Source organism: Lycium barbarum, chromosome 3 (genome assembly GCF_019175385.1).
Source record: "Lycium barbarum isolate Lr01 chromosome 3, ASM1917538v2, whole genome shotgun sequence".
Taxonomy (NCBI): domain Eukaryota; kingdom Viridiplantae; phylum Streptophyta; class Magnoliopsida; order Solanales; family Solanaceae; genus Lycium; species Lycium barbarum.
This window is the reverse complement of record NC_083339.1, coordinates 147473263-147497232: the sequence shown is the minus strand read 5'-3', so window position 1 is coordinate 147497232 and position 23970 is coordinate 147473263. Positions and strand designations below refer to the sequence as shown.

Sequence of the window (23970 nt, the reverse complement as noted above, 5' to 3'; positions counted from 1 at the left end):
TAAAGCATGATTAACTCAAATAAATATTTTAACACATGCAATAATTAAATGTGTTATATATGCGAACAGAAATAAAAAATAAAATATAAGTTAAATAAACGTCACACATTAACTGAGTAGTAAATGTTAAATTACATACTAACTATTAAACGGTATAAGACATGTTATATATTCTTGAAAGATTACATAAGAAAACAACGATCGTACAACTTAAGAAAAAACATAAAAACCAACAAGCAACAACAACTACTGATTTCTGTCGGGGCAGCGATTCTTTTTATAATCTGTTTGCTTGCACGTACTACACTTCATTCCTCCTTCTAGTTGTAGTCCGCGCTCCTGAACCCGAAGTAAGTTTTGTTTGAAAAAACTTAGTGTTTGACTGTAAGGTTATTTTAGTCAACTTTATATGTCGAGAAAATTAGTCAGCTTTATTTTCAAAAATTGAAACCACAGAAGTGAAATTGACATTCACAGCTACATTACCCCGGGATTTTTACGTTGAAATCTATTGCGTATCATCATGTTATAAGTACATAAAACTGAAAATTTCAGGCTAATTTGGGGGAAAATTGAAATTGAATGGGATAAAAGGTGTTTTTTCAAAAATCGGCTCGGCCAAACCACCTTGTCCGCGTAGATCTCGAAAAAATACGCAAGTTAAAAAAAAAAAACGCGTAAAACGGACGTCCGAGCGCAAAGTTATGACCATCTAAAGTTTGACCACTTTACAACTAGTTTTCAAACAAAACTTACTTCGGGCACCTTTTCAACCCCTAAAATGACGATCCGAACGTCTACGTATCCTTGATGTATTGAGCCTACGTTATTGTACGCAGAAAAAAATATCAGGTTCTATATAAAATATTGACGTTTCGGTGTCTTGACACACGACTAATCGTTGGTCAAAGTATGGAAAAATCACTAAGTTTTTTCAAACAAAACTTACTTCGGGCACCTTTTCAACCCCTAAAATGACTATCCGAACGTCTACGTATCCTTGATGTATTGGGCCTACATTATTGTACGCAGAAAAAAATATCAGGTTCTAGATAAAATATTGACGTTTCGGAGTCTTGACACACGACTAATCGTTGGTCAAAGTATGGAAAAACACTTCGGACACTTCGGGCATTTTGGTTCCGGACTCCTATTTTGTAAATTGTATAACGTGGATCAGTCCATGTTATACAATTAATTTTATTTTTTTTCGTTGACTTGGTGTGTCAGATGAAAAAAAAAATGGGGTATATCGTGGATCAGCCCACGATATACCCCTTTTATATATAAATTTTTGGTCATTCCGTTTTGGTAAATACCGTGTATTTTTATACCTTTAGGCTCCGGACTCTTTCAACAGCCTACTGTCTGCAATGTGCTACTACTTCATTGTTTAAAAGCTTATTTAAGCCCCCTTCCCTTCCCATAATAGTTGATGATATATTTTTTTCTAAAGAAAAAACTTATTTTAAGTTATATTTTTATAAAGGAAACTACAAAAAGTAGAATTATGACCCACGCATTGAGTGCGTTACACAGGTTTTACTTCTATTAAAATTTGATCAATTAATACTAATTGGTTCTAAAGTCCCTCACGTTAGTGTCATTAGTGTGGCCCCCTGGCAAAATTAATGACTTTTTCATCCTAACTAGCCTGTCATTTGTCCTGAACTGGATTATAATTAGAAAAAAGGAAAAAAAACACCACGGGTCCCTTTTTTTTTTTTTTTAAGACACCACGACTCTAGAAAAACTAATAGTATATGGTTTATAGATAAAGTTTAGTTGATTAAATTTACAAGTCAATATCTGAACGCTACGAAATTTAGTTTTTGAAAACCCAAATATAGAACAAGAAAAGCTTTATTTTATGGATTGCGGTCCAACATTTTTATGGCTTATTATTTAAATTTAGGCCAACTACATAGGAGTCTCTTAAAGTAGGCTGAAAATTTTATTTTGGCACCTCAACTTTGACTTGTGCCTATTAGACACTCCAACATATTTTAAAGTGTGTATATTAAACACATATTTATATTTTTCTCTTTTTGTAATCATGAGTGCTTGAGTATTTTATTCTTAAGGAGTAATTGAAATTTTCGTCAATTTATACTTATTATTCTTTTTCAAGCTTACTTAAATCTACCCAAGTTTGGGCAGGTTAATGATCCACCTATTTATTAACTCGGTCCACTTTGACCCGCTCATTTAAGCTATTCTAAAAGTTGGATTTATTTGGCTATTCTAAAAGTTGGATTTATTTGGGCTAAATATATAGCCCAAAATGACCCATGAGATATCTTTGTCAAAATATTTTTTATTTTTATGTTTGTTATATTATGTAGTCATAGTAAAGATAAATATCTCATTATGCAATTAATCAAATTATAAGAAAATAAATTAAGATTAAAACTCAGGGTTGGTAAGATCGGCCTATGACTCACTGTTTAGCTCATCTTGACTTAGCCCATCATAGCCTAAGTAACTTCGGACGGATTAATACTCCATCCATTTATAAACTCAACTTATTTTGACTCGCCTAAATTTAAGTCATTCCGCCTAATTTACACCTCTACTTTCCCAACAAAACTTTGACATGTCTTTTGTGCTAGCTTTTGGTATGGTACATCAAGAATCAAGTGACAAACTCTAGAAAACAAGTCAATATAGCAAATTAAGTTCTTGCGGAGGATAACAGAATACAAAACAACTGAAGCACATTAAGACAACCATACAGAGTACATATGAAGTCATTAGCCTTAGGAACAAATGACGAAGATAAATCAACAAGCAAGCTCAAAATGCACACAACATAAGTAATTAAATATGTAACAGAAAAATAGTGGTGTAAACCCGTATAGATTAGATGACCAACACTTAATTAGCAACGGGGAGGATTAGGGAGTTTGCATTTCTCAGGAAGCTGAATTGCAAGTTTAGGATCGATTCCCAAAGAAGGCAACCACTGAGAATTTTTGTAAGAGCAAAGGCAGCCCATGTCTGCCTTTGCCAGTGCGCTACAGCACTTGGCTGTAGGCGCAGGCGGATTAGGAGGTGTGACCGATGGCTTGCAAGACATCAATTCTTCGCCCGTCATGTTACATATTCCTTGTGCCCGCGACACCTCTATACTAGCACTGCTAATAAACACAATAGCAACCAAAACCAATGTCACAATCTTTTTGGCCAGATAATGCTCCATTTCAATTTCTTTCTTTCTGATAAATTTCTTTCTAATCTTTCTGCATGTATGGAAAAACAGCATGAGATAGATGGGTTTATATAGGTAGGAATTATGTTTGTGATTGGGAACGGGCCTGTATGATGTAACAACTGGAAACCCGTGATAGTCTATTGGCGTTACTTCAATTCTACCAAAAACTGTGGTGTCACGTACTCTTTTCTTTTGTATAGTCAAGTGATGATTTGATCTTGTTCCCGTGGCCTCTCATTATTAGTGCATTGACCATTGATGATTCCATATTTATGTGACCCTATTCATAGAATTTGATCATTCTTCACTATTATTCACTCGTTGTCTAGTAACGTCTGTATCAAGTTCAATTTGGTGCCCTAAGTTCTAACTCTTCTTACACTTTCCTTTGTTCGTCTTCTTCTACGTTGTCTTTCGGTCAGAAATTTCTAATCGTCTCGTCTATTCTGATCTTGTTGTACATGTTACTCTCTTTCTGGATTATGGTTGAAGCCAGAGGCAGACAACACTTAAATATGTACGCGTCCAGTGACAAAGATAGTTAAAAATTTGTATATGAAGGGGATCTGAATCCCATTTATAGCATGTGGCTCCGCCACTGGATGTTAGATGGTCACTTTACAAACATATGCAAGTTAAAAGTGTTCATTTGTTCATTAAGCTTGTTTTAAAATGAAGATCCTACTGAACCAAACAAGTGAGATCTTCGGTCTACGTGCCAAAGAGCCACTCAAATAAAGAAATCTAATCCATGTAAATTCTGGCACGACCCGCATAGATCAACAGAACATCTCCTACTTTTTTACGTGTAGTGAGAAATTTTGTATTGTGACTCGTACAACAGACAAAAGTTGTGGTTTGCTTTTACATCATACACACTAGACAACAGAAGAACTAGGAAATTGTACGTCTGATATTGCTACAACATGCTCAATTTACATAGCCATTTTGCTGGCGCAACAACACCAAAAATTTGGATAAACGTCGTTTGTTAACTGTCTTTTTCTATAATACATGCTAAAATACTACTGATTCTCATACACACCTTAAGCCCATAGGAAAAATGAATGGACCGAGTTATGTAATAATGAGATTATACCCGTCGCCGTGTATAGATTTATACTAAAACCAAATGTGGGTGAATATGTCATCTCTTCTAACATTTGCTTTTGAACTTCCTTTGAGCTTTAAGGTCCACCACAATCACGGAGATATTGTCTTTGCTCCCTTTTTGAAGAGCCATCGACGAAAGATACTCTGCTGCTGCTTGTGCAGCAGGATCAACTCCTTGGCCCCTTTCTGGCAGAGGGTTAGTCCCATTCTTTTTGTGCCAGAGAAGAATCCGTCGTCTAGCCACTTCACAAACTTCCTCATTTGTCATGACATCCCACAACCCGTCACTGGCTAAAACTAGGCATTCGTCTTCTCTAGCGCGTGGTACAAACATAACTTCTGGTTCGGGTATAATCCATGGTTTCAAATATCTGTCACCTGTGGATAAAAAGGGGATTACATGAATAAACAACAGAAAAAAGCAGTTTTTCAACCATTCACTTCATCCATCCAAACACTATTGGATAATGGACACCATATCAATCCTTGAACAATGGCAGTTGTCGAGAAATCAGATAAATTACCATGCTCTTGCCTGCTTCCTGCCCCACCCCATCCCAAAAAAAGGACATTATACACAGAAAACAACGATGACGAGGACACTTGTAGAATACTGAAAGAAATGAAGGCAATGCACGTAAGACAGATGATAAATAAGAGCTGAGAGAAAGCACAAGCAAGGTGTATCCGAAACTCGAAGGAAAAAACATAACAGATTACATGAATCCTAGGTCATGTAGGTTTACAAACACTGTACAGAAAAGACCAACCTTACTTTCTTTTACAGTTTGTTTTAAAAAAAAAATGATCATTATATAAATGGAAAATATCTTCCTTCCAACTAAACTAATATAACCATATGCTTCTACTTATATGTTATTTGATACTTGATCTGACATGTTATCAACTACCTATTCTGCTCCACAGTTCGAACAATTACTTAATCCTCATCTCTATTGATCTCTACAATATAATATAAAGATAGAGATTAGAATGTAGGGGAGTATTCATGTTACCATTATCAAAAAAAATAAAAAATGTAGGGGAGTATTGATGTTACCATTATCCCTGAATTAAACACGTTGAAGAACATGCAAAACCTTGATGCTGCCCCACGAGAATCAATGATAAGATTGAGCTCACACACATACAGTAATCTCTTCAAAATTTTACTGATAATGACCAAAAAGTCAAACTAGACATACTTGCCAGACTAGAGAGGATATAGAAGGATAAGTGCCTCTGCTTGGCATTCCTAGATTTTATTGATCATGGACAGTACTGAACTGTTGAACCAGAAAATGCATATTTATATCGTTAAGACGTTTCAGTAAGTTGTTCCAAGTAATTGCCTCATGGGATACTGCTCGTAAGAAGTCAAGAGTTTGGAGGAAAACAACACCAGAAGTATGCATCAATCTCAAACCATATTGGGCTTGATTATATGAATTCTCGCTGTTCATGTCTCTAATCTAGATCATGTCTCAATCCAATATCTTTTTGTAAATGTCTTAATCCAATATGTAAAACTCAAGTTCTCCGACACTTGAATTTCTCTACATTTTCTCTAGTCATAAAATCCACAAGACAGGATCAACGTTAGAGTAATAGGCAATATTCCTAGGGATCATTGGACCTAAAGTAACGTGAGAGTGCAGAAAAGCATCTTCTATACTAGCAGCTGTCTTCTAACTTGGGCAGTAATAGCTTAATATCAGTATTAGCCACGCATCATCTGGTGTACATTCCCTAAAGATCTCACAGGTTCTCTTTTGATGCATAAAACCATGAATTTTCTATTAACTAAGGGGTTATCCCGTTGCTGATTAAGAAAGGAATTATTTATGTATTAAAGCTGACATAGCTAATACCACGTTTGGTCACCTTTTAGTTGTTTGTATAAAACTCAGCACACCAATTACGGTGTTTGGTTATCACTTTACAATCTCACATAACTAAAACATGTATAAGTTATGAGTCAATTTATGTATTAATTTATGCAGTGTCGAAGATGAAATAACAAACATGAATAACCAAATCCTGCATAGCTACACCCGGCATAACTAATTCCAACATAACTCTAACCAGCAACCAAATGACCCCTAAAGTTACATTTTACCAAGGAAAACAGGTATCAAGTAAATCCATTGCACAACACACCAATAATAAATCATGAATATTGTACAGAATATTCAACAGATGCAAAGGTGAAAGGTTTTAGTACACCAACCAATAGATCTTGACATTGCAAGAACGCCAAATACACGATGTCCATTCCACTGAATGACCTTGCCACCAGATGCTTCAATTCTGGCATACTCATCTTCTCTGTTTGGCTGGTAAAAGAATACATACAAGGTAAAAGAGTGAGATGGTAATGCATCAACCGCATTCTTTCCTGCCAAAATAAGACACATGCATGTGAAAAAAGAAAGAGAAGAACAAGAACAAGAAGAGAGATGCTGAAGTGTGTTTTACTTTGTGATCAATTGACAGTGCCACTGCTTCTTTGCCACGATAAAGGACTGCTCTTGAATCCCCACAGTTAGCAACTATAATATGAGATGAACAAATCACCGCTACAACCGCTGTGGACCCAACAGTTTCTGGGGCAATAGGTTCAGAGGTATTTACGTTGTCATCACAGAGATCTACGTTCGCCTTTCCCCCAACTTCATCGTCAACTTTGAGAAAGCAATTAGTAAAGACCTTCTCCCACTGCACCTGCCGGGTATCCCTTGCGCTTCCATCCACCAAATAATCATCTTTGAAAAGTTTTAACTCCTCAACTAATGCTAGATGAACACGTCTACAGCAATAATCCGCAACCTGCATGACGAAACAGCAGTCAGTTATCAAAAGTTTAGTTGTCATTGATCACGACTAGGAGTGGCAAACACTAGGAATGGCAAGCAGGCGGATTGGGTCGGATATGTGCGGGTCGAAAACGGGTTAAACAAAAACAGATAAAATATCCAACCCGCCCATATTTAACACAAATAAAAAAAGGGTTATAGGAACAGTCCGATGATTACACGAGCTAAAAGCCAAAATAAGCTTAGAACCCCAGAAAGCAAGAACTCATGGATATCCATTTTTAGTGGATAATATTCATATTTGATCCATTTTTAAAAAGTCAATTATCCAACCCATGTTTTTTTTTATGACGCAGTTATCCAACCCATGTCTAGTGGGTCAGATTGGATGGTTACTTTTTTTTTTTTTTTTAAAATCCATTTTGCCAGCTCTAATCCGGATTCAAACTGATAATAGCACAAACACCCAGGTAGTTAAACTTGACAACTAGGTTACATTTGTAGATTTTATTGAAAGTCTGAAATACTACACAGCTGAAATCATGGGATGGAGAAATGGCTGGTGAACTGCACACAAGGTAATAGCAAGCTCCAAATAAATAATCTATACAAAATTGATCTACTTAATTGGCTAGTTAATCGAGACAAAAACATACAAGAATTCATTATACCTGAGATCCACCATGACCATCATATACTCCATAAAAATGAGATGTGAGGTGACTCAAACTTTGACTTAGTCCATCAATCACACGATCACCAATAAACATCTTGATAGGAATTTTCATAAAATTAGGAACAGCCATAACAGCATCCTCCATCTCCGGTCTCTTTCCACAGATAGATACAGAACCCCAGAGTGGCACGCATTCCAATTCAAACACACTCTTGACACTTTCTTTGACAGGCTGCTCCTTCTCACCGGGCAACGGAAGAGCCACTACAGATGCCTTTAGTGTAGGGCCTGTAGTAATTTCATCATCTGGAAGGGCAACTACTGTATTACTGACCATTCTCTCAAAACTCTTTTCCTCCAAACTTATGACTTTGGCAACAATTTGTCCATTGTCAATACCCTCGATTTCAACAGCAATTGGCAAGCTTAACTGTAAGTTAGCGCCCAATGGCAACAACTCCTCGCCGTTAATTCTACTTGGATCGTCTCCAACGGATAAAATCTCGTCTTCATCATTAATCAGGCCGTTTTCAGATCCCAATATAGTCTGGGGTAGACTACATTTTCCGGAACTTTCTCCTGCTGGGGTCAACAAGGGAACTCTACCAACGTCAATTTTCATACCGTTGCTATTTCCATCCCAACTGGTATTCGACTCGGTGTGCAACAAAGATGCAGTAGGATCTGAAAGTAAGCTAGCTGTGTCAGTGACTAATTTGAGCCTTGTGATATCTACATGGTTCGATATTGCAGCGTTATCACAACAGATAGAGTTGCTTAAGCTGAGTGTAACAGCAACAGCTGGAGACATCTCTTCCATTAATTCTTTCTTCTAGTCAAAACAATATGCAAAATCCACACAAATGAATCTCTCTCCCAACTATCGAGTCAACCGCGTTAGTCCGTGCAGCACCTTCTGCGGTACCAGAGTAGGACTGCTTTAAAGGGAAATTCACAAGCGCGGTAAAATAGCTAAATTGAAACCACAATGAAATGAGGTAGGAATCCACAAGAATGAGGAAAGACAGCTAAATTAAAAGCACAAGGAGACTGAGGTAGGAATCCACAAAAATGAGGAGAGAAAAATTGAATGGACAAGAAAATCTAAGTCAAAAAGCTCACTACCAGAAGTACATAGGGTACACTATTAACATCAAACAAAAGGTGGAAAAAGCTCAAAGTTAGTGAGACAAGCAAGGGTATGACAGAGATCTGGAAAACGATCCCAACTTGGGTCCTTTTTTGTACCTAGAACTAAAAACATGCAATTCCCTTAAAGAGAAGAATATCAAGACCAACAAGAGTAAATCCTAACTCCACAACCACCAACCCTTAAATACACAAGAACATGAGGAAAAAGACAAAATCAAAGCCTTATCCATGAATTCAAGAAAGGAAAGCGAAATAGCCATGGAAAGTAACCTAGGAGGGTAGGAAAAAAATACAGACAACTGATCAAGAATCACAAGAAAACCCTAAAAAGATTGAACCTTTTTGCCACATGTAACTTGGGTTTCCATGGATCTGAGGCAACTCATGTCCACCTCTGAAAATATAGGTCATTTACTAAATAATATTCTCTTCTTCAACCCTAACAAAAAATAGAATCTTTAGCAGTACAAACTATCCAAGAACATAAAAAAAACTGTCCAATTTACAAAGAATTCAGCTAAAAGAGTGGAAATTTAAGCTTACCAGCAAGAACCCTTTAAACAAAACAGCTTGTAGACTCTCTCTCTCTAATGCCCCTTAACTCGAGATATTATTTTGTTGTGAGCACATGAGAGAGAATACAAACTGGGGATGTAGAAAAGATTTTACCTTTGGTGTAGTCCTAAAGAGGACACGTGTAGATTCAATTATCTAACTCCAATCAATGCACCAGACAGACAAATGCTTTGAATTGTTCTGTGCTTACCCTTAATTACAAAAAGAAAACAAAAGGGAGAGAGAGAGAGAGTTCATGGACTTTCCATGAGGACCATCTTCAAGAACAACACGTGTCCTTTCTTAGCAGGTCAGCCATTACCGAAAATAATGTCTCTCAATTATCATGTGTTCCATCTTTTCAAGGGGGTTTACTACTTATGTACGTCTGTTGTCTTTGCATATAACATTTCCCTTTTATTGCTGAAAATTAGGTATTTTGGGGTTATATGTTGCTTTCAACTATGTTTCAAGTATTTATTATTTGACATTGCATTTACTCCTCTCTTTTCTCAAACAAGGATTATTATTTTTTGGTATAATTCCTTCTTCTTTTTTTTGGTTTCTCACATGTATTTATATTAGGATCCGATTAAATTCTGATTCGCATCGAAACATCTCAATAAAACGTTCCTAAATAAAGATGACTCTATACCATACTCAAATTATGTACGTTTGGTTAAAAATGAAGGTATACTTACTGCTTCACCATAACTTTTTATTTTTTTTGGTACATTTTAAACAAGGTTTATTGCTTTTACCTTTTTTGTTCAAATATATGCCAACTATGTTCTCAGTCATCTGTTGTTTTTGACCTTTCTTGTGTCAATATATACCAACTATGTGATAAGACCAGCTTTGTGCACCTCATCGTGCATTACATAATGATCCGACAAAAAATGCTTTGTCTATGTAAATTTACGGGCAATATATAGTTGAACTTGGAAAGATTTGAAATATTTACAATAATATTTAGATAACATTTTATATGATTGTTTATCTCAAATTGAGTATGTGTTTCAATTCTAAATTTAAAATATAGAATTTCAAATTAGGAAATAGATTTAGGAGTTTTTCAAGTTTTCGCTTATAAAACTTTTGTTTTTATATTCAAACATAACTTCAATATTCAAATACTTTTTTTCAACTTAACTTCAAAAATTATTTCTTTTTTTTTTAAATCCTCAATCAAATCATGTCCAAACACCTCCACTGATGTGTCCTAACCACTTCATTTTTTAGCCTTTCCAAAAAAAGTTGATTATTGAGAATTTGTTTGAGTCAAATATTATTAATTAGGAGTACTTATATATTTTCTGGTAGATACTAAAATTTAGAAGTTTTCTTAATTGAACTTCAAATTGCACATAAAAGTACAAAGAGATTCTCATATTTTTTTTTTTTAAATAGAAGTACTAAAAGCAAAGATTTTTAAAATATGTTTTCCTTTTGTTTCATACTGTTCGACCGCAAATAATTCAAGATCCATCCATCCACCCACGCACAAACCAATAGCAGAATAGATGCAAAAAATGAAAAGAACATATATATATATATATATATATATATATATATATATATATATATATATATATATATATATATATATATATATATATAAATATTTTAAAAGGAGGAGGAAGAGACAAGTCAGAAGCATAACGTTACAAGTGTGGTGAAGTCAACATATATACGTAATCGATTTCATAAAATACTTCATTTTGTACGTTCGGAATTTTTTTCCAAAAAAAGAAAGGTTAACGTGTAAGAATTGAATTGATGGCCTTATAAGATTGGCTGAAAGAAATTAGATCAACTTTGGAAATAAAAAGAAATAGCAAAAACGCTGTAAACATAACACGTCACACATTACAATCAAAGAGCAGAGAGAATTGATTAAAGGGCAAAAGCTATTTTTAAGAATCCAATGGAAATGGAACAAGGTAGCAAAGAGTAGGTGTTACTTTGCTTCTCTTAATAAAGAAAGGCTTTTGGATTGAAGATGGTGCGTCAATAACCAAGTTTGGTACAAAGTAAACTGTTTTTTACCACAGGCAATTTCTTTTCGAGAATCGACTATTGAAATCTCTAATTAAGAATTGATTAAAGATAAAAGAGTATTTGCAGCTCCACTATAATGTTTGTTTGTTGATGCGACACGGTGGTATCATATCTTCTATACATCTGCTTTTACCACTTGTTAACTTTTATGGATGAGGATTACCGCACCATTTCTGTGTGTTGGTATCTTGGTCAAACAACTTTTTTAATATTTGATAGGAATCATATTTTTGCTAAAAAAATGAATTTCTTTCCGAGATATAAATTTGAAAGCTCTGGTTAAGAATTAATTAAAGATGAAAAAATACTTAACATTAATGTTTGTTGATGTGACACAGTATACATCTGCTTTCACCATGTGTCCACTTTTATAGATTAAGATTACCGCACCATTTGTGAGTTTTGTATCTTGATCAAACAACCTTTTTAATATTTGATTACTTAAGCGGGTGAAAAATATAGGAATCATATTTTTGCTAAAAAGGGTATTCTTTTCTAAATATTCATATTCATATTTTTCACTTCATATATATCCTTTGTTTCAATCAGCATTTAGATAATATTTTCAATATTGAATAATTAAGAAAATAACTATCTTTATTCTTTACTACTATTGCCATATGTCACATTTCTTATGTTTAATCAAATCCTGGAGATATATTCCAATTTCTAAGACAAAATGTTTTACAAAATTAATTTCATAACAAACACAATAATCACGCACACTCAATAATTTCCACAGGTTAGAATTGTGTCTGTCTTTTTTCTCCCGTTTTATAGGAGCTATAGCCCATAGGAGAAATGAAACAAGATTCTTTATTTGGTTATATTGTTATGCAAGGATAGAGATACAGAGAAATTGTAAAATCTTTTAAATGGTATATTAGTGAATGATATCTCTTTCTTTCTAGCCTAGGAGAACTTATGCCTGCAAAAAATAAATTGAGATAGTCTAACTTATTTTTTTGGACTTATAAACTGATTTCAGCTTATAAACTGCTTTAGATAAGCTAAGTCAAATGAGTCCAATTATTTTTTTGAGCTTATTTTAAGCATAAAATGATTTTAAGCTGGCCAACCAAACACTAAAAAAACTAAAAACAGCTTATAAGTATCCAAACGGGCTCTAGATCTGTAAAGAGATGCAGTGCATCATGACAAAATCTAAATCAAGCAGCTGTAGGCCTATAGCCTATGGCATAGAGAATCGTATTGAGCTTTGATTTGAACACGTGTCTTTGATAGGTGCGTTTGGTATGCAGAATATATTTTGGAATTGTTTTCCAGAAAAAAGTCTATATTCTGGTATTTGATTGCCACAACTTATGTTTTCAGGAAAGACATTTTTCACATCCTCATTTTTGACAGAACTCATTTTGCTTCATATTTACCTCAACTCTTTAACTTCATAATATAACTGCTTTAACCAACACTTAAGACATTAATACCAATCTCAATATTAAAAAATTTCAAACATTATCCGGTTTGCTAATATGTTAGTATCAATCTTTAATCACTGTTTTTCCGGAAAATATTTTTCACTCTCCAACCAAAAAGTAGAAAACATTTTCCTAAAAATAACTTCCGCCAGACAAAAATACACCATCTCGAGTTCTCGAGTTCAGGTGCTAGCTTGTCAAGTTTATCCTCCCAGCCTCATCAATAATGGCTGCTTTACCATATGAACATCAGCTCGAACCACGTCCAACAGCTAAGACGTGCCATCATCTAATTTTTGGACTATCAACTCTCAGTCCGCAATGGAGAGGAGAAAAGAACTCGCAATCATGAACAACTAAATATGGCACGTATCCAGCGCCTAAGCATATGGAGTCAAGTAAGCACATGTTAAATCACAAGATAGTCAAAATCTACAAAGCTTAAGTTATTTTGATTCTTAGATTCAGGATTAAAAAAGTTTCCGGAGGTGGTAGAGCATTAACAGAGCAAAAATATTTGAATACATCAATATACTATTATACTGATACCAAAGAAATGCTTTTCTACAATCCATTTATATTTTGATCCTCTCTAAGTAGGTATTGATGTGCAACATCTAACTTAATTGCATATAGATGTTATTAAGACAAAGATCTACTGAAGAAAAATGAACTTATCCAGAAAAACTAATGAAGAAATGGAAGATTTCTACAACAAAGCACCGATTTACCACTTTGTTGATTAAAGAAATCATGTTCCGTTTTTCATAGATGATTGTACAGTCAGTCATAAATAAGTTGCATCAAGGGAAAGGAATCAAGAGAGATACCTCTGCATGGTAATATTCCGAGAATGATTCGTAATTTCCTTGCAGTATGTGTTAATGTCCACAATTGCAAAACCAGCGCTTTCAAACAAGGTCGATGCGTAAGCCTCAGAAAAGTAAAACGAACACTGAGACCATAATGACAACAATTTGATTAAAGTTGATATACGAGTGAGACAGCACGGATAACCCAACAAACCCGGTAAAATACTTACAGTTCCATCACCTCGGAAATAAAAGTTCTCACTAATCATCTGGTTTCTATCATGCAATTTCACCTGAAACATTTGTTGTGTAAATTCCATGCCAAAAAAGCTTTCAGTTCCAGACTTCTATCAAGCAAAAAACTTGTAACAGAAAAATGGTTCAAGCCAAGATTAAAATGTTCGACATGAAAGATGTTTCATTTTTAGAATGCAAACAGCCCATACAGAATGCTCTTCAGTCAGATTTCTCAGGTTGATTTTTAACATGGTCACTCAACTAGTAGTAACTTATCTCAGAAGTCACCTTTCTTCTTGATACCCATTTTTTTCAACAAAGAAAGTGATTTTCTAAGATAATAACTACTTATTAGTTGAGCGACCATCTGAGAAATCAACTCCAGATATCTCTTTAGCTAAAGAACTTCATTTTTCCGATCAACAGAGGGCCCTTAAAGAACAGTTATACCACTAATCAAAAAGATGATAATTAATGTGAAATTGAAATTTTAGCTACATGATAGTACTTGATGTCTGCATCAAGGCCAGGAACAAGAAGGTTCACCCCAAGTACTTCTATTTTCGCAGAGGTATCTGCAAAAATTCTGGGCGTACCGAGTATCAAATAACACAGTTATTTCAACAATAGGAGAACAAAGAGAAGGATTTATGTTCTTTGCCAACTGAAAAAAGTAAGTACTTAGTATGCAGCAGTATCTTCCTGTTCAAGTAAGGCAGTGAGCACTGAGCAAACACTTTCTTAATAAGATCACGTGTTTTCTCCATTTTGCTTACTGAGCTATTGCAAAAACAGCGAAGAAATACGTAATCTTCAGCCTTCAACAATTTAAAAGATGTTTGACTGCACACAACCATGTCCTCTCTTTTAGCCCCCTAGGGAAAGAAATTGGTCTTTTCTTAACAAGCAAAACCCCATTTCCCCCAACTGCAATTCCTTTCCACTTCTAACCCTGACCAGCAGAGCTGATGACATGTCTTGTCTTATGCATTTCATGCTCTGGTTTGAGACAAGAAGAAGTGAGACACGGAGAACTCCCTCGCATCAGGTATATATGAAGATCCAAAGGCTGCAGCACATACGGGATTTACCTGAGCAGAATCTCCAACTGCATAATCTCGTAAAAGAATGTGACCATTTGGCTGCAAAATGTGATCGCAAAAGCATGACACACCCATTAAATAATCAAATAATAGAGAAAGAAAAAGGAAAATGAGGTAACTTATCTCCTGAGCTCATGTATTACCTTTAGCACTTGTTTACAGTTCTCCAGAACTGAAGCCATCTTAGATGGAGAAACTGCAGACAAGGTAAAAATCTACTAAGAGTTAGATGCTCATGTAGACATACATCTTTCCCTTAGAAAGGAGATACGGTGGTTAAATTGCTTTTAGGCAAAATACTATGCTATAAGCACTTAATACATATAGAGATTTGGTTACAAGTACTCACTCCCTTCACTTACCAAGGTTACTACATCAACAGTAAAAGGTGTGACATTATCACTGAGATCATCCTTTGCGGCATCACAGACAAAGACATTCATTTTTTTGGCACTGTAATTTTCATGTGACTGCATCATATAGGATAAATAGCTTTAGGAGTTTGCGCGGAACTGCATAAGTAGCTTTAGCCACAAGCATGCCATAGAAAAGCAAGGACTATACTCTCAGTTTGTCATACAGTAGAGAACAAGCATAGTTCCTCAGACATAGTACTTAAATCGCAAATAACAGACTAATCGAATGAAAACTCACAAATCTGAAGAACAAATTTTGATATAACAGAGAGTCATCAAGAGAACTATGTCATAGATGCTCAGTGAGATCCTACGCAGACCACAGTAAGTGCAATGCAGGTGAAATATTTTAAACTAAAATGAAAATGACAGTGATAAATATTGTAGCTATGAAATGTTAAGTTTGCTGATCTTAACCGATAGAGAAGAAAAACTGATATAGCAGCTAATCTAAGATAAAAATGAAAGGGGTACCAACTTGAGATCCTAACCAGATTACAGCTAATGCAACAGGCGTAAAGTAGCCATAACACTTAAAAATACTTTTATAGCTGAATGCTAGAAGTTCCTCTATGCAAGAGGAGAACATTTACATGTATTCCATATGCTAATCAAAACAGGTACAAACTAAACAAGGATCTCGCAGCAGGACGAAAGGATCTTCAGGACTAAATTGTAGTTCCAACTTTTAGCATGGCGAGTAATGCCAAATCCAATTAAGTCATACGAGTCACACCATATTTGAAAGACTCCTTAGCCCATTAAACTGTGAGGGAACAAATACTTGTTTCCCTTTTTCTTGGACCAAAAAGTGACTTTAAGTAGCTTTCTTCGTTCAATGTCTAGGGAAACTAAGGTATGATAGTAGATAAACTGGCAGTCTCTATGACTCTAAAGTTACTCTTGATGAAAACACAACATAAGAAGGTTAGACAAACCTTAACGAGTGTTATTGCTTTAGGTGAGAAATCACAGGCGTGAATATATAGCTTCGGAAACGTAGTGACGAGAGGAAAAATCGTATTCCCCGCTCCACAACCAACCTGTCCATATCTATTCGGTTAAAATCTTCAATTAGCTACTACAGTAAAAGTACGTTTACATAAGCAGTAAAATCACCTCTAACACAACCTTCCCATTGGAAGATTCGATTTCATCATCAAAATAGCTTCTCCAATCCTTCTCCAAGTAGTGCCGGTCCTTGAAAAACTGCCAAATATACAAATGTAAAATGAAACCTCAACTTGTCCCCACTGGACAACCGATGCTGAGGTGTCTTCATTTTGTAAGTTGGAGTGTTCAACTAACACGAGAGGCCAAGTTTAGCGTCTATCTATGTGTAATGCAAACATGTATGAGAGAGAAAAATAGGTGATTAGAGTAGAATTAAAGAGAAGTTGGAGCATGTGTTACCTTGTTATTGTGGAGCTTGTAGAACTTATCCCAGTACTGTTGGGACCTTCTGCTGTAATGGTGGTTTTCACTGTTACTGGTTAATGAAGTCCAACATCCAATAGTCAAATATCTCCGGCCGACACGTGGCGCTGCCCAGTTCGACGGAGAAACCCTAACCGGAGGACCACCGGCTGCATGCATTCTTCCGTCTCTCAAATCCTCCTTCCGTATATGGATGGTTTGCTGGACGTGTGGCAAATTTTGGATGAAGTAAGATTGGAACGACGCCGTATAAGTAACTAACTACTGTGGTCCACGTCGGACTTGACAGCTGTCATTTTGTTTCCCCGCCATTTGTGCTAAGAGTTACAACGCCTTAAACATTGACGGCTGAGAGTCTTAACCTAAATGCTCCTTTAACTTATAGGGTTGGTCTAATCTAACTCCTTGAAATATAGCAACACTTTACATAAATAGTTCTGCTTTCTTTCAAGCACATTAATAGTCCTGCCAGTGCTCTTTTTGGGTCACCTTTGGTTTACAACGAGCCCCGCACTTTTGTAATCCAAAAAAAAAAAAAAAAATTTGAAATCAAACTAACTCATTAAAAAAAAAATTCAAACTTGGCTTCACGCACAGACACAGAAAGGGATATTTTATTTTACTTTTCTTTTATTAAGCTATCAAAAATCACGTTTTTTTCATACTTTGGGTAAAGATTAGTTATGTTTCAAAATCCCGAAATATCAATATTTTATATAGAACTTCATATATTTTTTTGCGTACAATAACGTCGGCTCATTACATCAAGTATACCTAAACGTTTGGATCGTCGTTTTAGGGATTGTAGAGTGCCCCGAAGTAAGTTTTGTTTCCTTGGAAACTTGTCATCTTTAGATCTAAGTGTCATATTTTATGAGATTTTGATTTAAGTGTTTTGAAATAAAAATATTACATTAAAAAATAATTCATCCAATACGAGAGGTTCAACCAATGTATAATATATCTCATTCAATGCTCCTACCAAGGTTTGATCCCATGTTGTCGGCATAAAAAAGAAGTGAGTAAAAAAGAGAGGCTAAACCACCAAGCCAAATTGGTGAATGTTAGAAAGTAGACACTTTTTATTTTTTATATTGTTCGCTAATGCTATCTAACTCGTTTTCATAAATTGAATTTCGAACCTCGAAATTGACATTCAAAATATCATTACCACGGGATTAGCATCTCAAAATAGATTTTTACTAGAGACGAATGAAATTTTTGCACAAATTCGAGGGACTTTACAACTCCTAAAACGATGATCCAAACATATATGTATACTTGATATAATGAGCCGACATTATTTTACGCTAAAAAAATATGAAGTTCTATATAAAATATTTATATTCCGGTGTTTTGAAACGTGACTAATCTTCGGTCAAAGTACTGAAAAAAAGCTTAATTTTGAGTTTGATTTCCAAAGATGACAAGTTTCCAAGGAAACAAAACTTACTTCGGTGCACTTTACAACCCCTAAAATGACGATCCAAATGTTTAGGTATACTTGATGTAATGAGCCGACGTTATTGTACGCAAAAAAATATATTAAGTTCTATATAAAATATTGATATTTCGGGGTTTTGAAACATAACTAATCTTTGCCCAAAGTATGAAAAAAAAGTGATTTTTGATAGCTTAAAAAAGAAAAAGAAAATAAAATACCCCTTTCACGCACAGAATCTGTGCGTGAAGCCTAGTTTGGTTTTTTTTTTTTTTTTTTTTAATGGGTTAGTTTGGTTCCAAAGTTTTTTTTTTGAGTTATAAAAGTGCGGAGCTCGTTTTCAACTAAAGTTTTGTGGCATGTATAAAAGGATCGAAATAGAAATTTAATTGAATGGTAATGTCTACCTAAGGAAATTGATGAAGCATTTCCAACCTTTTTCTTTATATATAATCGTGGTGTCAAGGCTAGCTTGCGCGCACCTCAATTATTTTTATCGGATATCTCTACCTCTTACCAGTAACAGAGACTTTTGTCTAGAGTAAGGTTCGAACTCATGACGTGCACCTAACTCAGACATCACACGCTGCGCTCTTACCACTATACAGAAGCCCTGGGGGCAAGTCAACCTTCCATATATATAGCAAATCAAACTAATAGTCTAATTTCCTTCTTGTACGAGAAAGATAAAACCAAATATTGATGATAGTATCAAGACTCACACTAGAGATGATATTTTTAGAGAAATTCTTAAAGATGATCATAAAAAATAGATATTGGGATACTCAAGTAAGTAGAACCGTGCTCAAACCTTCTTATTTATCTTTGGAGTATTTAAAATCAAAGAACATATTTTGTTCAAATAGCTTATACGTGTTGTTGTGAATGAGTCTGTCCATTTAAACTTATTTTGTTTGTTTCTTTTAAACGAAAATCAAGATAAACACTCAAAAAACATAGTTTGCTCAATATCATATTGTAACTCAACAATAGGTGTGGGTTTGATTTTCATCACCACATTTTTCCTCCACTAATCCCCCAAATGTAATTAAAAAAAAAATCAAAAGGAAATGTATATCGCGGGGACAAAACTAGACCAATTTTAAACTTAATGGACCATTTATGTCAAAACACACAAATAGCAAAGGTCTAATGCGAATGAAATTTCTTCCCCCAAGAATATTCAATCGAATTGAACCGGTCAAAATCCAAGTTTACAAGCCCGTTCGCCTAACCCCACAACAACCTAGACAACTTGAATCAGCCGATTTATTTAAAACTCGCGGTAAATGAACACAACCACATTCTAGAGCAGTAGTAGTGTAATATGCAAGAATAACGAGCTCAAATATAAAAGCCCGTTTGGATTAGCTGAAAAAAAAGTGATTTTTTAAACATAAGTGCTTATATTATTTTTTACGTGTTGAAAGTTATTTTATAAATAAGCATTTACGTATTTGGATAAAAATGCTTAACGGATTTTTAGAGATAAGGGTAGTATTGGAATTAACAGAAAATATAAGGGATAAAAGCGTAAAGTTGTTGGTCAAACCAAAATGACTTTTAAGCCCAAAAAAATAAGTTGTGATTGAGCAACTTTTTAGTTTTGGCTTATTTTAAGCATTTTTTTAACTTAATTTAATTTTTTTTCTATTTTGTTAAACACTCAAATAAGTTAAAAAATGACTTATAAGCTTGTTTGACCAACTTATAATCGAATCCAAACGGGCTCATAAACTCCGTGACGTAAATATATTTTTAAAAAATAGACAAAAAGCGTAATTTCCCTTATTTCTCAATGCAATTGAACCGGTCAAAAGTCCAAGTTTAGAAAACCCGGTTTCCCTAAACACACACCGACGCAATACACTTGAACCGGACCAATGTTATTAAATCGCCATAAATAAACCCTAGTACCTGTAGCGTACTATTCAGGAAAAAAGGGAGAAAGAAGGAACCCGTTTTCTTTCTTATTGGGTTGTCTGGAAAACCCTAGATCAAATCAAACCCTAACCATGGCGTATTCCTCTAATAATCACAACGACGACGAGAAGAATCGCCGTCTTTACAACCCATACCAAGACCTAAACATTCCAATCCAAAATCTCTACAAACTCCCTACTTCACCCGAATTCCTCTTCCAAGAAGAATCCGTCGCACAACGCCGATCATGGGGCGAAAACCTAACTTACTACACCGGTATCGGTTATCTCTCCGGCGCCGTCGTGGGCGCCGGCAAAGGTTTCATCGACGGCGTTAAAGCATCCGAACCAGGCGATACGATGAAGCTCCGGGTTAACAGGGTTCTAAACGGGTCGGGTCACGCGGGTCGGAAGTTTGGTAACAGGGCTGGTGTTATTGGATTGCTTTATGCTGGTATGGAGAGTGGTATGGTTGCGATTAGGGATACTGATGATGTTATTAATAGCGTTGTTGCTGGTTTAGGGACTGGTGCGTTTTATAGAGCGGCGTCAGGGATTAGATCAGCTGCTGTTGCTGGTGTTATTGGTGGTGTTGTTGTTGGTCTTGGTGTTACTGGAAAACAGGCGTTAAAACGATACGTGCCGATATGAGATGAGATTTGTGCCGGTTTGCTTTTGGATTTATGTCCTGTTTTTTTTGTTTCGGAAATTTTGATGATAGCCTTTGAGAAATTGCGTTCTCAGCACTTGGGAAGTAATGTAATTTGGCATGAAAGTTGCATGCTTTTTTAGATATATTTAACAATATTTATTGAATATATTCTGAAATTAGGTTTAGATGAGATAATTTATCTTGAATAAAGTTGAAAAAACTGAGTCTTGATATGCTTTTTTCATTGCTACTATTATGTCAATGCTTGTGTTGCCGGAAAACAGGCGTTAAAGCGATATGTGCCAATCTGAGATTTGTGGATGTCCTGTTATTTTTGTTTTTAAATTTTTGATGATAAGTTGAGGAATTGTGTTCTCATACCAGGGAAGTAATGTAATTTGGTATGAAAGTTGCATGCTTTCTAGATATATTTAACAATATTTATTGAATAAATGTTCTGAAATTAGGTTTAGAGGAAATTTTCTCTTGAATAAAGTTGAAAAAACTGAATCTCGATATGCTTCTTTCATTACTACTTTTATGTCAATGCTCGTGTTGACAGATTTATGTAGATGATAGAATGCATTTTCCTCTCTGTTAGTTGTTTTGGTGGTGGAAGAGTTTTTTGTTCACTCTCTGATGCCGAATGAGTTCTAGGATTTGGTGAATAAACTATTGGAAATTAATTGCGGTTTTCATGCATAGAAGTCTGTCAGTTATTAATTGCATGCATATGTATATGCTTTGTGCAGTATCTGCAAAAAGACTGGAGACACAAAGTAGTTGAATTTTGGCTAATCACTAACCTTAATTGAAGAAGAATCTATGCTATCATAAGATGCCTTGTGCCAGAAGGTGCCTCATCCTCAGGCATTCCTTTTAAAGAGAGTAATAATGTGAAATCTTATTTGATTTCTAAGCAGTTTATGTGTTGTTATAAATGAGATTACTTCTCAACAAAAAGTACTAGCCATATTAGATGACATGGTTATTTTAGAAGGAAAAAATCTGTTATCCAGAATTTTATGTGCTAGGGCTGCTAAGATTGTGCTATACTTCAGTTGTTTTTCTTGGCCATGATTATGAATGAAAATACTTTTACTTGATCAAAAATAAAAAAAGATCGTGTTAGACTTAGTACTTGGATATTTACCAAATGGTAAGTATAAAGAAGAAGAATGAGTTTTATTCTCTGTTTCCCAGAGGACTGATTTCCATTTTGGTAAAAAATACCAAGTTTTTTCAACTACACTTAACTTCCATATTTCCTATTTTCTATATGTTTTTGGTTGTCTCGGTTACAGCTCTTTGTACTGCCATATGATGTTTGGGTAATTGCGCAAGGGCTTTGAGTTCCATGCCATTGATATGCAAAGGATGGAACTTTGAAATGATTCTGAGTTTCACCCCTTCTGATGGCAGCTTTTATCAATGATTAATGTTGAGAGCCTGAATTTTATGTGCTAGTGCTGCTAAGGTTGTGTTAGACTTAGATATATACTAAATAGTAAGTATAAAGAAGAAGAATGATTTTGATTCTCTGTTATATGGAGGAGCTGATTGACATTTTGGAGAAAAGATACCATCTTTTTTTTTTTTTCAATGTACTAACTTCCATATTTCCCTACTGTCTATATGTTTTTGGTTGTCTCATTTCTAGCTCTTTGTACTGCCATATGATGTTTGGGTAATTGCGCAAGGGCTTTGAGTTCCATGCCATTGATATGCAAAGGATGGAACTTTGAAATGGTTCTGAGTTTGCCCCTTCTGATGGCACTTTTAATTCTCTGTTTTTGGAGGAGCTGATTGACATTTTGGAGAAAAAATGCCATCTTTTCTTTCATTATACTAGCTTCCATATTTTCCTATTGTCTGCATGTTTTTTGGTTGTCTTGTTTCCAGCTCCTTGTACTGCCATATGATGTTTGGGTAATTGCGCAAGGGCTTTGAGTTCCATGCCATTGAAATGCTAAGGATGGAACTTTGAAATGATTCTGAGTTCACCCCTCTGATGGCAGATTGTTGTTAAGTGTATGAATTTTATGTGCTGGTGCTGCTAAGGTTGTGTTAGACTTAGATGTATACTAAATGGAAGAAGAGTGGTTTTGATTTTCTGTTTTCTGGACGAGCTGATCGACATTTTGGAGAAAAAACTACGTCTTATCTTTCAGTATAATACAACAACAACAACATACCCAATGAATATGTTTTTTTTCAGTATAATAACTTCCATATTTCCCTATTTTGTATATGTTTTTGGTTGTCTCATTTCACGCTCTTTGTTACTGCCATGTGATGTTTGGGTAATTGCGCAAGGGCTTTGAGTTCCATGCCATTGAAATGCTAAGGATGGAACTTTGAAATGATTCTTAGTTCACCCCTTCTGATGGCAGTTTTTATCAGTTGGTAGTGTTATCTGAATTTCGTGTGCTAGTGCTGCTAAGATTGTGTTAGACTTCATTCTGGAAAAAAAAATTGTGTTATGATATAAAAGAGATTCCTCGAGACTTAGATATAGAGAGGAAGAATGAGCTTGATACTCTGTTTATAGGAAGACTGGTAGTGTATAGAAACCTGTCTTTCCTCTCACTGCATCAACTTCCATATTTGCCTATTGTCTGTATGTTTTGGTTCTCTTATTTCCAGCTAGTGTTTGGGCCCCCTTAGTTTTTCGTCTTTTGGTATTTAAGGTTTTTATCACAAACCACACCAAGTAAATGCTGTATCTCTACGATGTAGTTACAACTCTTAAGTTGCTCAAACGCTCCCCTCAGCCATGCTACCTTCATCTCTTGCCAGATTCTACATATAAATCTTGCATGTAAATGTGACATGAACCCCTTGTAATTAATGAATGCAGCTTATAAATTGCCATTGGATACACCCGAGCTCACATCATGTTTGTGTGTTTATAGGAGATCATT

General features: G+C 35.2%; 4 protein-coding genes across 18 annotated transcripts; 1 reads left to right on the top strand and 3 right to left on the bottom strand.

Annotated features, from left to right (window-relative positions):
• Positions 1 to 2692: 2692 nt before the first annotated feature.
• Positions 2693 to 3262, bottom strand: LOC132634386 (putative lipid-transfer protein DIR1). Its single transcript, XM_060350644.1, has one exon. The coding sequence runs from the start codon at positions 3200 to 3202 to the stop codon at positions 2882 to 2884; it is 321 nt and encodes a 106-aa protein (XP_060206627.1). The 5' UTR covers positions 3203 to 3262; the 3' UTR covers positions 2693 to 2881.
• Positions 3263 to 3993: 731 nt separating this feature from the next.
• On the bottom strand, positions 3994 to 9849 carry LOC132633493 (protein phosphatase 2C 16-like). 11 transcript variants are annotated; one of them, XM_060349950.1, is made up of 6 exons: positions 9515 to 9652; positions 9310 to 9410; positions 7815 to 8503; positions 6806 to 7156; positions 6558 to 6663; positions 3994 to 4705 (listed from the first exon to the last, which is right to left on the bottom strand). In XM_060349950.1, the coding sequence occupies exons 2-6, from the start codon at positions 9380 to 9382 to the stop codon at positions 4371 to 4373; spliced, it is 1554 nt and encodes a 517-aa protein (XP_060205933.1). In that variant the 5' UTR covers positions 9383 to 9410; positions 9515 to 9652; the 3' UTR covers positions 3994 to 4370. The 11 variants fall into 11 exon arrangements, with proteins under 11 accessions (XP_060205933.1, XP_060205927.1, XP_060205931.1 ...); XM_060349944.1 differs by lacking the exon at positions 9310 to 9410 and having other exon boundaries at positions 7815 to 8735; positions 9515 to 9849; XM_060349948.1 differs by lacking the exon at positions 9310 to 9410 and having other exon boundaries at positions 7815 to 8754; positions 9641 to 9849.
• A 3171-nt stretch (positions 9850 to 13020) lies between these two features.
• On the bottom strand, positions 13021 to 17411 carry LOC132633492 (tRNA N(3)-methylcytidine methyltransferase trm141-like). 5 transcript variants are annotated; one of them, XM_060349941.1, is made up of 9 exons: positions 17008 to 17403; positions 16714 to 16803; positions 16533 to 16637; positions 15541 to 15648; positions 15322 to 15393; positions 15158 to 15217; positions 14069 to 14131; positions 13857 to 13981; positions 13021 to 13406 (listed from the first exon to the last, which is right to left on the bottom strand). In XM_060349941.1, the coding sequence occupies exons 1-9, from the start codon at positions 17188 to 17190 to the stop codon at positions 13373 to 13375; spliced, it is 840 nt and encodes a 279-aa protein (XP_060205924.1). In that variant the 5' UTR covers positions 17191 to 17403; the 3' UTR covers positions 13021 to 13372. The 5 variants fall into 5 exon arrangements, 2 of the variants coding, with proteins under 2 accessions (XP_060205924.1, XP_060205925.1); XM_060349942.1 differs by having other exon boundaries at positions 15167 to 15217; positions 17008 to 17401; XR_009579664.1 differs by lacking the exon at positions 13021 to 13406 and adding an exon at positions 14584 to 15074 and having other exon boundaries at positions 13921 to 13981; positions 15167 to 15217; positions 17008 to 17411.
• A 2973-nt stretch (positions 17412 to 20384) lies between these two features.
• LOC132633491 (mitochondrial import inner membrane translocase subunit TIM23-1-like) lies at positions 20385 to 21277 on the top strand. The gene has a single exon (XM_060349939.1). It carries the CDS (start codon positions 20488 to 20490, stop codon positions 21043 to 21045), a length of 558 nt encoding a protein of 185 aa, XP_060205922.1. The 5' UTR covers positions 20385 to 20487; the 3' UTR covers positions 21046 to 21277.
• Positions 21278 to 23970: the final 2693 nt, after the last annotated feature.

Excerpts from the sequence above, each read along its gene's own strand:
- LOC132633493 (XM_060349944.1), bottom strand. The coding sequence starts at position 8,639 with ATGGAAGAGATGTCTCCAGCTGTTGCTGTTACACTCAGCTTAAGCAAC. Across the intron at positions 7,157-7,814 it reads ATGGTCATGGTGGATCTCAG|GTTGCGGATTATTGCTGTAG; the intron begins GTATAATGAATT and ends TTCGTCATGCAG. Across the intron at positions 6,664-6,805 it reads CACTGTCAATTGATCACAAA|CCAAACAGAGAAGATGAGTA; the intron begins GTAAAACACACT and ends TTCTTTTACCAG.
- LOC132633492 (XM_060349941.1), bottom strand. The coding sequence starts at position 17,190 with ATGCATGCAGCCGGTGGTCCTCCGGTTAGGGTTTCTCCGTCGAACTGG. Across the intron at positions 14,132-15,157 it reads ATTCTGCTCAGGTAAATCCC|GTGAAATTGCATGATAGAAA; the intron begins GTATGTGCTGCA and ends CAAATGTTTCAG. Across the intron at positions 13,407-13,856 it reads CGGAATATTACCATGCAGAG|GCGCTGGATACGTGCCATAT; the intron begins GTATCTCTCTTG and ends CCATATGCTTAG.
- LOC132634386 (XM_060350644.1), bottom strand. The coding sequence starts at position 3,202 with ATGGAGCATTATCTGGCCAAAAAGATTGTGACATTGGTTTTGGTTGCT.
- LOC132633491 (XM_060349939.1), top strand. The coding sequence starts at position 20,488 with ATGGCGTATTCCTCTAATAATCACAACGACGACGAGAAGAATCGCCGT.